The sequence below is a fragment of the Castanea sativa genome, chromosome 10 (genome assembly GCF_040712315.1).
Source record: "Castanea sativa cultivar Marrone di Chiusa Pesio chromosome 10, ASM4071231v1".
NCBI lineage: Eukaryota > Viridiplantae > Streptophyta > Magnoliopsida > Fagales > Fagaceae > Castanea > Castanea sativa.
This window is the reverse complement of record NC_134022.1, coordinates 3,497,975-3,512,044: the sequence shown is the minus strand read 5'-3', so window position 1 is coordinate 3,512,044 and position 14,070 is coordinate 3,497,975. Positions and strand designations below refer to the sequence as shown.

Genomic DNA, 14,070 nt, shown 5'->3' with positions numbered 1-14,070 from the left:
CTATCGAGAGGGCTTCCTTGTTAAAGCGGGCTATGTATAATCTTAAGGTCTCATCTTCTCGTTGCCTAATGTTCAACAGACACACAGTGGACTTCTTATGTCAGTGACTCCCGATAAAGTGTGATACAAACTGTGCGCCTAATTCCTTAAAAGTGCTGATGGAATTAGGTGTCAGCCTACTGTACCAGTCCCTTGCAGGCCCTTTCAACGTGGTGAGAAAAGCCCTACACATGATTTCATCCAGTACGCCCTGAAGATGCATTAAGGTCTTGAAAGATTCCAAGTGATCCAATGGGTCCTTGGATCTATCGTAATTCTCCACCTGAGGCATGCGAAATTTTGGAGGAAGGGGGCATGAATTCACGAGCGCTGTGAAAGGCGAATTTGTCCTATGGACTAGGTCGTCCAGGTCGTTGGAGATTTGTCCTTTGAGGGCGTTCATCATCACATCCATACATTCCCTCATCTCCTGCATCTTGGCTGCTATGCGAGTTGGTAAAGTGTCCGAGATGGATGGTCGGTTGGTCTCCTGCCGCTCTGGTCTAGTCGGAGTGTTGCTACCCTCAGGCCCTTCTGCGTTCCTCTCCTCCGGACTAGCACCTTCCTGGTCTTCCTCTGGTGCGCTTAGGTGTGCATTCCTTTGCCGCAGTTGTTCTTCCAAATCATGATTCTGCTTGGTTAGGCGCTCAACCACCGCTGCGAGTGTTTGGACTTGCCTCTCCAGAGTTGTGGTGTGCGGTTTGTCACCTTGATGGTTGATTGTTGCCATCGATCGAGTGAGTACCATGCAACTTTTTGTCTTAGAAGTAGAGCAAAGGCTAAATAAATTTCCCACAGACGGCGCCAACTGATGATGCCGAAAAAATCACCAGTAAGCTGCAAGCACTCCTGAATCGAAACAACACCTACAAAAAAAAAAAAAAAAAAACCTAACAGAGAGCACCGGTGTGGTGCTGGCCAAAAGCCCTCCGAAGGTCAAGTTAGAGTCCTTTCACAACCCTAGAATGCCAGAGTCGAGTTAATTATGCGTACCTTTGTTTATGAGGGCTTTTGGGGTATTTATAGAAGTGTAGGGCCGAAATATGATGCTTGGCGAAGAAGTACTTTCCTACTAGGAGAGTAATTTGTGGATTTTGCGTATCTCTTAGAGTTATTTTCCTTATAGGAATCTTCTCAATTAGGACTAAACGTGTAGCTCAAGAATTCTCCTTATGGGGTATGTGTGGAGGTCAAGCAAAGCCGTATCAAACTTATCGCGAGACACAAGTTGATTCCGATTAGGAGTCCATAAAGCCTAACCATTACCGACGGAGACCAAATGCTACAACCATCCACTACGCGTCCTTGTAGCTTTTACCCGTCGACCCTCCATATGTCAACACCGCTCCATCGTGATTGATGAAGAAAGATCCGTCTCATATTTGATCCTCTTTAATATCTAGTTGTTGATAGATTGATCAGACTTGTGCTTACTCTTCCTGTTTCAACAGCAAATACAGAACATGCATTCTCAGCCATGAAACTTGTTAAGACAAAGCTTCGTACAAGATGGACAATGAGTTTTTGAGCGATTGTTTTATTATATATATAGAAAATGAGATTGCTAAAGAATTCATTTCATAATCAATTATAAATGATTTTAATGCCAAGAAAAAGAGTAGGGCACAACTTTTTTAAGTTAAAGTAAATGTGAAATAAAGATTTTTTTTTTTAGTCATTTTTTATAGATAAGAATTTTATTATGTTTATTTTGCCCCCCCCTCCTTAAAAAAAAAAATCCTAACACGGCTACTATATTTAACAGTTACATTATTAATGGAATTGGACTTATGAGTAACATGTCTTAATGCACGACATTTACCTCACACTTAACAAGTTATATTTATAACAAAAAAGGATGGCAAGCCCAATATGATCAAAAATAAAAACTTTAAAACATAAAAAGGTTAAATAAAAAATAAATAAAAAATCTCATATTAGGGCCAAAATTGTGCTTTAGCCTAATTTTTTTGCCTAGATTCCAAATTAGGGTTTATTTTCTTATTTGAAGCAATCAAATGGCACAAAAATTTGAAAATATTTTCCTGTTTAATGTATGTTTTATAATGAAAGTTTTTGTTAATATTATTATTTGGAATTATAATAACTATCAACGATGTTCCATTTAGGTCAAAGAACATAAACTATTTTCATGATCAATTTTCTTGGTTGTAACTAAATGCGGCAAAACAAATCAGTTTTCCATAAAAACATTTTTTGTCAAAACAAATGGACTTGTAAATATTATCATGAGCCTCCACTTCAATGACATATTTTTTGTTTTACGAGAAAATTTGATTGGAGAAGAGGAGAGGGCTCCAAATGCCTTTGTGAGAGAGAGGGAGATTCCATGTGTGCTAACTGCTAAGGGCTCTACGCCTCTACCAATACTTTTATATCCACTCTTGACTCCTATAAAAGGCCTTCCTTTTTCACTCTAGAAAATTAGAAATCAAACACTTGGGAAGAAAATGGGCATTTGCCCCTTTCGTCAAAACTTTTCAGCAAAATGCCCAATATCTGAAACTAATTAGGGAAATGAAAATCTGGTTTCAATTTAAAACTCGATTTTTGGACGAGTTATAGCAAACTAAAAAATTATAAAAAAAAAATTTGGTACTCGAGTTTTTTCAAAAAATTTTAAAAAAAAATATATATATATATATATATATTTGGTACTCGAGTTCCATGAACTCGAGTACCATGTGAAGTACTCGAGTTCATGGAACTCGAGTACCAAAAAAAAATTCCTAAGTCTATGTTCGCTATAACTAGATGTTCCAAAAATCGAGTTTAACATTTGGAACTCGATTTTTAGAAAATCGAGTTTCAAAACAGGGGCATTTCCCTAATTAGTTCAGACATTGGGCATTTTGCTGGAAAATTTGTGAGAAAGGGGTAAAAGCCCATTTTGGCCAAACACTTGGATACTTTTCAATCACAGTCTATCCCTTTTTTTAATTCTCGTTTTTCGTTTAGAGAAATCTAAACTAAACCCTAAAATGGAAGGGCAGTACTAGGTTCCTACCGATCCTTAGGCCAGCAAGTATTGCACATTTAGCACCATGCTGATCTAGTTGCCTTTGCTAATATGTGAAGGGAAAAGAATAAAGAAAGGGCTAGGAATTCAAGAGAATTGCAATAGACTTTATGATTTCTCTTTCTCCTATATATTGCCTCTTTGCCCTTGTTTTTTCTGCTTAATTTAAGGAAAAACTAGTAGTGCACCAGAAATCTGAAAACCTAGGCTTGCTGGAGTTACACTTCACAAAAAGGCATTAGATTCTTTTATTGGAAAATAAGTATTTTAAGGGCAAAATTTACAATTTTCAATCTTAAACTATATTTTATTTTACACTTTATCCCCTGAACTATCAAAACGCAAGATCAACCCCTTAAATCAAAAAATTTGTAATACTTAACCCCCTATATTGTCTATTTTGCTGTTAAGTCTAGCAAAATTTAGTACATGAAAAACCAATTTACCTCTCTACCGTCTATTTTGGAGAGAGGTAAATTAGTCTTTCAATACTTATTTCTTTCATAGGTTTTTTTTTGTATGAAGAAATTCTTTCATATTTAACACCAAAACAAAATTATAACTTTGAAAGTCAATTGTGCATTTTCATAATCATAAAGAAAAGTATAAAATGGAATATAATTTAGGGTAGAAAAGTGTAATTTTCCTTAATTTAAACTATTCTATAAAGCCTTAACAGTTAATTAGGTGAACATATGACATATTCCTTTAATATGCCTTTATTCTGCTCCAATTTTTAGAAAATTTAAATCCCAAAGCATACATCTAGTTTTTTTTTTTTTTTTTTTTTCCTTTCTTTCTCATCTTACATTTCATTATATTCAATTTCATAATTATGGCTGTGGGAGTAGAATGGTCAAAAATACGCATTTGGGCCTTGGGTCTGACTTGGTGGTGTGAGCTTGTCCGAGCAGAGCCTTTGAGGCCCACAAGCTAACTCTTGCCAGAAAGGTTGTTGGGGTTGTCCGAGGAGGGGCATCTCCTCGGCTTAGTCAAGCGAGGCTCCTAGGACACGTCATGGTGTTTGGAGAGAGAATTCTGGAAGGTTTGTTGAGTAAAGATATGTTTCACAATTATGGAAAGGAGGAGCGTATGAGAAATATCAAAGGAAAAGGCTGCTACCACCGCATTAAAGACCCTGCACCTACCTCTCTGGTCGCATTAATGGGGAAATGACATCTGAATAGTACCAGCTAGCCTTACAGTTGTTATTTGATGACCTCCAAAGGGCGGTGGAGAATAAAAAAGATTTGGATTATTGATTTGTGTTACACGTGGACGGTAAAGGGAAGAGAGAGAATGATATAAAAGGAGAAAGAGAAGGAAAGAGGGGGGGATGTTTTTACTTGTAAGTTATTATTAAAAGAAAGAAAGGCAATACAAGATATCCTCGGCTTATGTCCGAGGAGAATATCTGTTATTCTTATCCATTGATTGTGTGTGTATAGTGGCAATTTAGCCCTCCATCTGTTGTCCAATATCCATAAGACCTAGGTTTCAAGCCCACGCTCTACAAATTTTTATTGTATAAGGCTTTTTTGGGCCTGAGTCCATCTAGTGATTGGACCAGGTACAAATTGTACACTTACAATTGGCGCCGTCTGTAGGGAACCTCGTGTTTAAGGAATTGGAATACTATGACAGGCTCAAGTCCGCATCACGCAGAGTCTCAGGGGTCCCAGCATGAGGATCATTTCCAGTGACTTGAACATAAGAGGGATTTAGAGGGTAGTGTACATACGGTGCTCATCGGTGGAAGTCGTTCGCGCAGTGGAAGCAGAGTCCCCCATCACGATGATGCAAGGGTCATGCAGAAGGAGATTGATCACCTTAAGAAGAAGTTACGCCGTGTGAGACGGAGGAGGACTCCATCTCTTTCTAATTCTTCTTCTGAGGGCTCCCAAGGCAGTAGTTACAGGCCAAGGTCTAGAACTCCTCCTAATGAAACGTTCTCATTTGAGAAGGACGATTTTCATGGTCGTAGGGATAAGAAGTCTTCCTCCAGGGGCTTGGGAAGCGATGCTATGAGTAGGGCGCTGCACCAGATCTCCAAGTCACCTTTCATGCGTAGGATCGAAAAAGGAGAGCTTCTACGACGGTTCACTCAGCCCACGTTCACCATCTATAATGGCAGAACGGACCCAGTGGAGCACATCAGTCACTTCAATCAAAGGATGGTGGTGCATTCCAAGAACGAAACTTTAATGTGCAAAGTCTTCCCTTCAAGCTTGGGACCTGTGGCGATGAGATGGTTTAACGGCTTGAAGGCAGGTTCTATTAATTCCTTCATGGAGCTCACCAGGGCATTTGGGTCTCGATTCATTACGTGCAGTAGAGTTCCTCGACCTTTGGACTCATTATTGTCCATGGCCATGAGGGAGGGAGAGACCTTGAAGACGTATTCTGATAGATACTGGGAGATGTTTAACGAAATTGATGGCGATTTTGATGAGGTGGCGATTAACACATTTAATGTGGGCCTTCCAACTGATCACGACTTAAGGAAATCTTTGACAAAAAAGCTTGTATGGAGTATACGTCGGCTCATGAATCGTATTGACGAGTACAAACGGGTCGAGGAAGCAAGGTAAAGGGAAGGCAAAGGTTATCTCTCAAGAGAGGACATATTTCAGGTCGGATCGGTATAATAACAATAGGCCGAGGAGAGATTTCGCTGAGCAATCTAGTTCAGCCACTCCTTAGGTAGTCAACATCGTGTTCCGAGAACCGGTACATCAGTTACTAGAGAAAATCCAGAAGGAACCATACTTCAAATGGCCCAGTAAGATGGCTAGAGATCCTATGAAGCGGAACCAGAATCTCATTTGCCACTATCATCAGGATGTAGGTCATACCACCGAGAATTGCAGAACACTTTAGAACCATTTGGAGCAGCTGGTTAGTGAAGAAAAATTGAAGCAATATTTGTATCAGCCCAATGGACAAGGAAGCCATTCAGGTTCGATCGATCAAAGGAATAACTCATCCCGGCCTCCCCTGGGGACGATTAATGTCATTTTCGCTGCCCTTGGAAGGACTGGCTCCTGTCCTACTAGGGTGATGTCTGTGTCCCATGTTCTTGCCGAGGAGTCTAGCTCGAAGCCGAAGAGAATTAAAGGAAATGTTTCGCCTGTTTTGGGCTTCTCGGACGAAGATAAAGTTGGGACCATTCAACCCTATGATGATGCCCTGGTGGTTACACTGAGGATTGGGGGCTATGATGTGAAAAAGGTGATGGTTGATCAGGGTAGTGGTGCTGACATTATATACCCTGATTTGTTTAAAAGGCTTAATTTAAAGCTCGAAGATCTTACGGCTTATGAATCACCACTAATAAGTTTTGAAGGAAAGGCCGTCATACCAAAAGGACAAATTCGTTTGCCTGTGCAATCAGGTCCAGAAACAGTTGATGTGGATTTTATTATGGTTGACGCTTATTCCCCATACACGGCCATTGTGGCAAGGCCCAGGCTACATGCTTTGGGTGCTGTATCTTCGACGCTACATGTCAAAGTGAAGTTCCCGTTGGGGGAACAGATCGAAGAAATTCTTGGAAGTTAATCAATGGCGAGACAATGTATATCGACTGCGAAACTGCATCAGGCTGAACATAGATCCTCGGCCTCGGCTATCGAGGACTTATAGCAATTAACGCCTCTGGATGCACCTAGTGCGGTGACAGTAGAGGAAGCAACATGTGAAGAGTTGGAAAATTTTCTTATAGGTGATGACCCTAAAAAGTTTTTTCAGGTAGGTGTTCTGTTGCCACATCAGGAGAAGATGGAATTGGTCATGTTTTTGAAATAATATCGATGTATTTTCCTGGGATCCCTATAAGGCACCTGGGGTTGACCCAAAATTCATTTTCCATCATTTGAACGTCAATCCTGCAATCATTCTGAGGAGGCAACCACCTCAGCGTTCTTCTAAACAGCACGCCAAAGCTGCCAAGGAAGAGGTGCTCAAGCATAAAAGGGCTGGGGCAATTAAAGAAGTTTTTTATCCAGAATGGTTGGCTCACACTGTTGTGGTGAAAAAAAAGAACGGAAAGTGGAGAGTATGCGTAGATTTCACAGACCTAAACAAGGCTTGTCCTAAGGATTCATTTCCAATGCCTCGCATAGATCAGTTGGTGGATGCTACAGTCGGACATCCTCGGATGAGTTTTTTGGATGCTTTCCAAGGCTATCACCAAATACCTTTGGCTCAGGGTGATCAGGAGAAGACAGCCTTCATTACTCCTACAGGGAATTACCATTATAAGGTGATACCTTTTGGTTTGAAAAATGCAAGGGCTACCTATCAAAGGATGATGACCAGGATGTTCGAGTCGCAGCTAGGAAAGACTATTGAAGTATATGTGGATGACATGGTGGTGAAAAGCAAGGTCGTGTCCATGCACGTGAAAGATTTGGATGACACCTTCCAAACGCTCAGGAAGTACAAGTTGCGCCTTAATGCCTCTAAATGCTCTTTTGGTGTAGGCTCTAGTAAATTCCTAGGCTACATGGTGACTCATAAAGGAATAGAAGTAAATCCAGCACAAGTTAAGGCAATCATCAACTTGCAACCACCTCGGAATCCAAAGGAAGTTCAGAGGTTGACTGGGATGACCGTTGCTCTCAACAGGTTTATCTCTCGCTCCGCTGATAGGTGTAGACCTTTTTTCCAGTTGCTTAATAAGTGGAAGGGATTCGAATGAACTAAAGAGTGTGCTTTGGCTTTTCAACAACTTAAAGAGTACCTTTCTCGGCCACCAATCATGTCTCGGCCAGAGGTAGATGAGATCCTGTTTGCATATATTGATGTGGCCATTCATGCCATCAGTTTAGTTCTAATGCGAGACAATGGTGGTATTCAGAGACCAGTTTATTATGTAAGTAAATCCCTCCACAAAGCCGAGATGCGTTATTTGTCGTTGGAGAAAGCGATTTTGGTCGTAGTGCATGCCACGCGTAAGCTTCCTCACTACTTTCAGTCTCATACAGTTGTTGTTTTGACCCAGCTCCCTCTGAAGTCGGTATTGCGAAGTGCTGATTACTTTGGTAGGGTAGCTAAATGGGAAACTATCTTGGGGGCTTTTGATATTAAGTATATGCCTCGCACCTCTGTGAAGGGCCAGGTCCTTGCTGATTTGGTGGCAGAATTCGTTGAACCTTTGTTAGAAGAAACTGCAAAGGAGTTGCACGTGGATGAAAAATCAGTTGGCATAATCACGTGTAAGGAGCTTTCGGTTTGGAAAGTGTATGTTAACGGTGCAGCGAACCAGAGAGGGTCAGGTATCGGACTAGTTTTGATATCCCCCGAAGGAATTACTTTTGAGAAATCGTTGAGATTGGGGTTCCCGGCCACTAATAATGAGGCTGAGTACTAAGATGTATTGGTTGGGATGGATATGGTCCAGAAAATGGAGGGAAAGTCAGTTAAAGTGTTCTCGGATTCTCAATTAGTCGTGGGCCAAGTAATGGGGACACTAGAGGCTAAAGATCCAAGAATACAAGAATATCTGACCAAGGTTAGATACTTACGAACAAAATTTGATTCTTTTATCCTGACGCATGTTTCTAGGAGTGGAAACACGCATGCTGATTCATTAGCCACGTTGGCAACATCCTCAGCTCAAGGCTTGCCTAGGGTCATCCTGGTGGAAGACTTATTGAAACCTGCTCGAACGGCGATAGATGCTGTCCATATTCATCAAGTTAGGGTCGGACCTAGTTGGATGGACCCTATAATATCCTTTCTTAAGAGCGATGTCCTGCCCGAGGAGACATCTAAGGCAGATAAAGTTTGTAGAAAGGCGCCCCGATTCTGGTTGTCCGAGGATCAGAATATGTATAAACGCTCCTTTTCTAGGTCATACTTGCTATGCATACACCCTGAAGCAACGGAGTCACTGTTGGAGGAATTGCATGAAGGGATTTGTGGAAGTCATACAGGTGGAAGGTCTTGAGCTCATAGAGCTCTGACCCAAGGGTATTGGTGGCCTAATATGCAGAGAAAGGCTTAGGATTATGCGAAAAAGTGCGACCAATGCCAGAGATTTGCTCCTAACATCCATCAGCCCGGTGGTATACTCAACTCCTTATCTAGTCCTTGGCCCTTTGCTCAATGGAGATTAGATATTGTAGGACTTTTCCCAAAGGCTGTGGGAAATAAAAGGTTGTTGCTCGTAGGAACTGATTATTTTACCAAGTGGGTTGAAGCTGAGCCTTTGTCATACATTAGGGACGTGGACGCAAAGAAGTTTGTTTGGAAGAATATTATCACTAGATTTGGGATACCTCACACACTTATTTCAGATAATGGCTTGCAGTTTGATAGCAAAGATTTCAGAAAATACCGTGGTGACCTGGGTATCACGAATAGATACTCCACTCTAGCTTATCCGCAAGGAAATGGGCAGGTTGAGCCAATTAACAAAGTTATATTCAATGGACTCAAGAAGAGGCTAGATGATGCAAAAGGAAGATGGGTAGAAGAATTGCCACATGTTCTGTGGACATATCGGACTATCCCACGAAGATCCACAAGAGAAACGCCATTCTCCATGACTTATGGGGCCGAGGCTGTGATACCTTTGGAAACTGGGTTTTCGACGTTAAGGACGAGCTTTTTCAGCCCAGATAATAACAACGGCTTACTGGAAAAAAGCTTGGACCTAGTTGAGGAACGAAGGGAGAATGCAATGGTTCAACTAGCTTATTATCAGCATAAGCTTAAACGGGAGTACGATGCTCATGTGAAGTTAAGGCTACTTGCACTTGGAGACTTAGTAATAAGAAAGGTCTTGGGTAATGCTAAGAACCCAGCATGGGGGAAGCTAGGACCTACCTGGGAAGGACCATATCGAATCATTTCTGTAGCGGGCATAGGGGCATATCGTCTAGCAGACTTAGATGAAAAAGTTGTACAACGTCCGTGGAATATAAATAACCTACGAAGGTACTATTATTAATGAAAGACTCTTTTGTCATCTTTTCTTCCATTATTATTATGTTATGATTTTAATTCGTTTTTATAAGTATCAAACAGAAACTTGGTCATATATGGCTCCTCGGACCACATACCTCGTGGAAATTGATATGTTATCAAATGTTAAACAGAACCTTAGTTACGTCTGGTCCTCGGGCCATCTACTTTGGGGAAATTAACACTATGGTTCATTTTTATAAGTATCAAACTTGGTCATGTATGGCTCCTCAAACCACATACGTCGTGGAAATTGATATGTTATCAAGTGTTAAACAGAACCTTAGTTACGTCTAATCCTCAGGCCATCTACTTTGGGGAAATTAACACTATGGTTCATTTTTATAAGTATCTAATAGAAGCTTGGTCATATATGGATCCTTGGACCACATACCTCGTGGAAATTGATATGTTATCAAGTGTTAAACAAAACCTTAGTTACGTCTGGTCCTCGGGCCGTCTACTTTGGGGAAATTAACATTATGGTTCATTTTTATAAGTATCAAACAGAAACTTGGTCATGTATGGCTCTTTGGACCACATACCTTGTGGAAATTGATGTTTTTCTAAATGGTTAAACGGAACCTTAGTTATGTCTGGTCCTCGGATCATCTACTTTGGGAAATTTGGATATGTTTGGTTCCTTAGGCCACCTACCATGGTAAGCTTTAAGTTCTACTTTGCGGCCAAATTGAACATTAAATCAAGTTTTAGACTGTATTTTTCTATTTCAAGTTCAGATATATTCATACCAATTTGACTGTATGCTATTGCACTTTGGATATTACGGTTTCAATACGAAGTTTATCTGTTGATGAGTCAAGTTGATAAAGTAAGTTTAGTTTCATGTCGGATTACTAGTATTGACTGAGGCATTATAAAGATGTCCTTGTACATTGGGATGTTAAGTCAATTGTGCTATGCATGTAATTTAGATTAAAGCAAAAAAGGTAAATATTTTAGTAAAGGAAATTAACAATAAATTAAAGATCAATCTTTTGAATTTGTCATTGATTCTGTCAGTGGGTACATTGGAAATGAAATTTTAAGGTAAAAGGATCAAAATAAAAGTTATGAAGAAAATGAAAAGTTACATAAAGGAAAAATTCCTAGATAGCCTATTCCTTGAGCTTAAGTGGAGGGTCTTGGTTGAACTTCTTTGCAGCCTCTTTCACTTTGTCCCCCTCCCCAGTTTGCTTAGGCTCATCTTTAGAAGTCGCTTGGACTTGTTTTCCTTGTCCTTTGCCATTGGTGGAGGAGCATTTAGCTCGGCATGTTCGCCTAGGCGCTTCCCAGCCTCATCACCTTGTACCTTCTCTTTGTCAAAACCAATAAGTTCTTTAGGAGATAGAAGAGGTTCTTGAATTGAAGGTGGCTAAGTCGAAGGCACTGCCTTGGAGGTAGTTGAAGTAGGAGGAAGGTCTTCAATCACTTGGATATCCTGTGGAATCCAAATGTTCTCGGACTTCCTCAACTCAGAGTTAGTTGGAACTCCTGCCACGTTTAGAGCTTCTGCCCAAACTTGTTGACAATACTCTCTACACAACTCTGCTAGCTCCTCGGTCCGTCGGGTTTCTGTTGCCTCAACCCCTTCATTGTAAGCAACCTTCTTGGCAACCTCCATGGTTTCCTTGAGAGTACGAGCCTCTTCCTTGGCTTGAGCAAGCTCCTTTTTTAGGTCTAAGTTTTCTTGCTGAGCTTTGGATAGGTCCTCATCTTTTTGGCGCAGGAGTTTGCGTTGTCCCTCCACTTGAGCCTTGGTGGTTTTAAGACTAGCATCGGCACCATTTCTTTCTCTCTTCTCGTCTGCCAATGTTTTGGTCAGGTCCTCGTTGTCTGCCACGGCATGGCCTAAAGCCTTCTCGGTCTCAACCCTGATCTGGAGCTCAGCCGCCGCCTGTTTTCGAGAGTCCTTTACCCACTTCTCGGCAACAAAAACCTTTTGACTGGCCTGTGTTGAAGTGTTAAAATAGGCGCATTACGATAGAAACAACATAAGAAGCATGTATGAAAGACTTTACGCAGAGAGATAATAAAAACAGCAAGATAGGAGTAATTGGAGGACACTTACCAAAGCCAAGTCCCTTTTAAAGGAGAGGAAGAGGTGTGGCTGACTCATCTTCTCCAAAGCCTCCATGTCCTTCGGTAGAAGAATAGGCTGCTCCAGAGCGTTAGCCAAATGATGGGCATGTCCTTGCTGGAACGCCCTGATGCTGGAGTGGCTGGGAATTGGAGCCCCATCTAGTTCCAGTGTAGGAGACCAATTAGCCAATGTTTGATGCACCTCGGCCTGGCCATAGCTTTCCCCACTCTCAACAAAGTGGGCGCGCATTCTGCCCTTAGCAACTTTTTGTTGTTGTTGTTGCTTCAGCTTCTTCTGTTGGGCCACTTCTGTCTCCTCGGCCTCGTTTTTCCTTTTCTTTTTGGGGTCGGAGGCCGGAATCTTGGGGTCGAAAAGAGGAGGAGGTGGTGGCAGCTTGGGAGGAGGTTGAGATCCTACTATGTCCTTCTTGGGATCTTATGTGCCCCTCCTAGACATCAGTGATCTTAAGCTAGCCATATCTTCTTCCCCGGAGCTGGTGTGAACCTGCGCAATCACCAAGCCCTTTACACCAGAATTCTCAGAAGATTTGTTTTCTTCGTCCGAGATAGTGACAATGTGGCTCTCTATGGGTCTCTCGGCCTCCTCAAGTCGGAATTGATCTATTTCTTCTTCGAGTGACTGTTGCGAAGAAGTTGACTCTTCTCGGATGGCTGTTACCTGAGAGTGTGCCGAAAGAGGAACTGTTGTGATTGGGCGTGCGTAAAGGATAACCGAGGGATTGTCCGGTAATTCGTGTGTATCAAGAAAGCCCGGTCTCGAAATGTTTATCCTTCTGCGTCTCTTGTCACCTGCAATGATTATGTTGCTGACGTCTTGGAAGTCCTTTGATAGAGGATCGTATCCCAGTATGAGGTGGGCTGCCCTCACTTACAGGTCTTCGCTCACGAACACCTCGGATTGTAGAACGCGATTGAGGTCCGTGACGCTGCAGTGGCTTAGACGGGGCCGTACGTGTTGTTTGTCTGTAAAAATATCCGAGAATACAAGCATGGTTAGATCAGTGAAGAATACCAAATAAAGAAGTAATAACAGGCAATGTAACTAGAAATGATAAAGTTAATAGAATTAAGTCACAGGTTAGGGAATCTAACTCCTATGGAGTCACACTTGGGTCTCCCCATTCGACTAGGGAATGAGGACCGTCATACCACATTCCAGAAGCAATAAGGTAGTCGTCCTTTATGCCTTTATTGGATCTGGGAAGGCAAGATATGAGCCTTACAACGCTAGACCTAGATTTAAGGTGATATCCTACGTCTTTAAGTTTATGACACTCGTACATATAGACGACGTCATGCCATGTGAGATTCAGACCCATTTGCTCATTTAGAGTATCGACACAGCCTAAAACTCTAAACATGTTGGGTGTGCATTGATCTGGGCATAGTCTATGGTTACGGAGGTATTCACTGGTTACGTTTTTCATAGAAAGTGTTATCCCACCCTCCAAAAAGGCAATGATGGGAATGACAACTTCTCCTTCTTTCCTATCATTGGCTATGGCTTCAAGGGAACAATATCTCAAACCTACGTCTTGGGGAATACGGTATTTGGCCCTAAAACCCTCCATACTGGCATCAGTATCTACCAGACACTTAAATCTACCCATTTGGTGAAGGCAGGAGTGAAAATTTAGTGAGGGGAAGGATATAATTAATGGCCAAGGACAATAGTCGAGGAGAAATGAATTAAAACAATTGAGAACTTATGGTAAAGAGGCAGATACTTCTTCGCAAGTTTCGTGAGAGGAAAGAGATTAGGAAATTTTGAAATTTGATTGATTTCTGAAGTGAGAGGTTGAATTTCGGTTTCCTAGGTGTTTTGGTGTGTAAGAGGCGGCCTTGAATGGGACTTATCCCGCCCAAATTCGAGAAAGAATCTGGACCATTAGATGCGCATCTCACCATTAAACGTG

At 41.6% G+C, this 14,070-nt stretch overlaps 2 protein-coding genes across 2 annotated transcripts; both read left to right on the top strand.

The window, feature by feature from the left end:
- Nucleotides 1-7,841: 7,841 nt before the first annotated feature.
- Nucleotides 7,842-8,453, top strand: LOC142613529 (uncharacterized). Its single transcript, XM_075785909.1, has 2 exons — nucleotides 7,842-8,124; nucleotides 8,224-8,453. The coding sequence occupies exons 1-2, from the start codon at nucleotides 7,842-7,844 to the stop codon at nucleotides 8,451-8,453; spliced, it is 513 nt and encodes a 170-aa protein (XP_075642024.1).
- Nucleotides 8,454-9,629: 1,176 nt separating this feature from the next.
- On the top strand, nucleotides 9,630-10,879 carry LOC142613527 (uncharacterized). Its single transcript, XM_075785907.1, has 2 exons — nucleotides 9,630-10,024; nucleotides 10,792-10,879. The coding sequence occupies exons 1-2, from the start codon at nucleotides 9,630-9,632 to the stop codon at nucleotides 10,877-10,879; spliced, it is 483 nt and encodes a 160-aa protein (XP_075642022.1).
- The last annotated feature ends 3,191 nt before the right edge of the window (nucleotides 10,880-14,070 follow it).

Bases quoted from the DNA above. Each gene is read 5' to 3' on its own strand.
- LOC142613529 (XM_075785909.1), top strand. From the start codon at position 7,842: ATGTCTCGGCCAGAGGTAGATGAGATCCTGTTTGCATATATTGATGTG. The intron at 8,125-8,223 runs GTAGGGTAGCTA...ATTTGGTGGCAG, and splicing joins GCGAAGTGCTGATTACTTTG to AATTCGTTGAACCTTTGTTA.
- LOC142613527 (XM_075785907.1), top strand. From the start codon at position 9,630: ATGACTTATGGGGCCGAGGCTGTGATACCTTTGGAAACTGGGTTTTCG. The intron at 10,025-10,791 runs GTACTATTATTA...TTTCAAGTTCAG, and splicing joins AATATAAATAACCTACGAAG to ATATATTCATACCAATTTGA.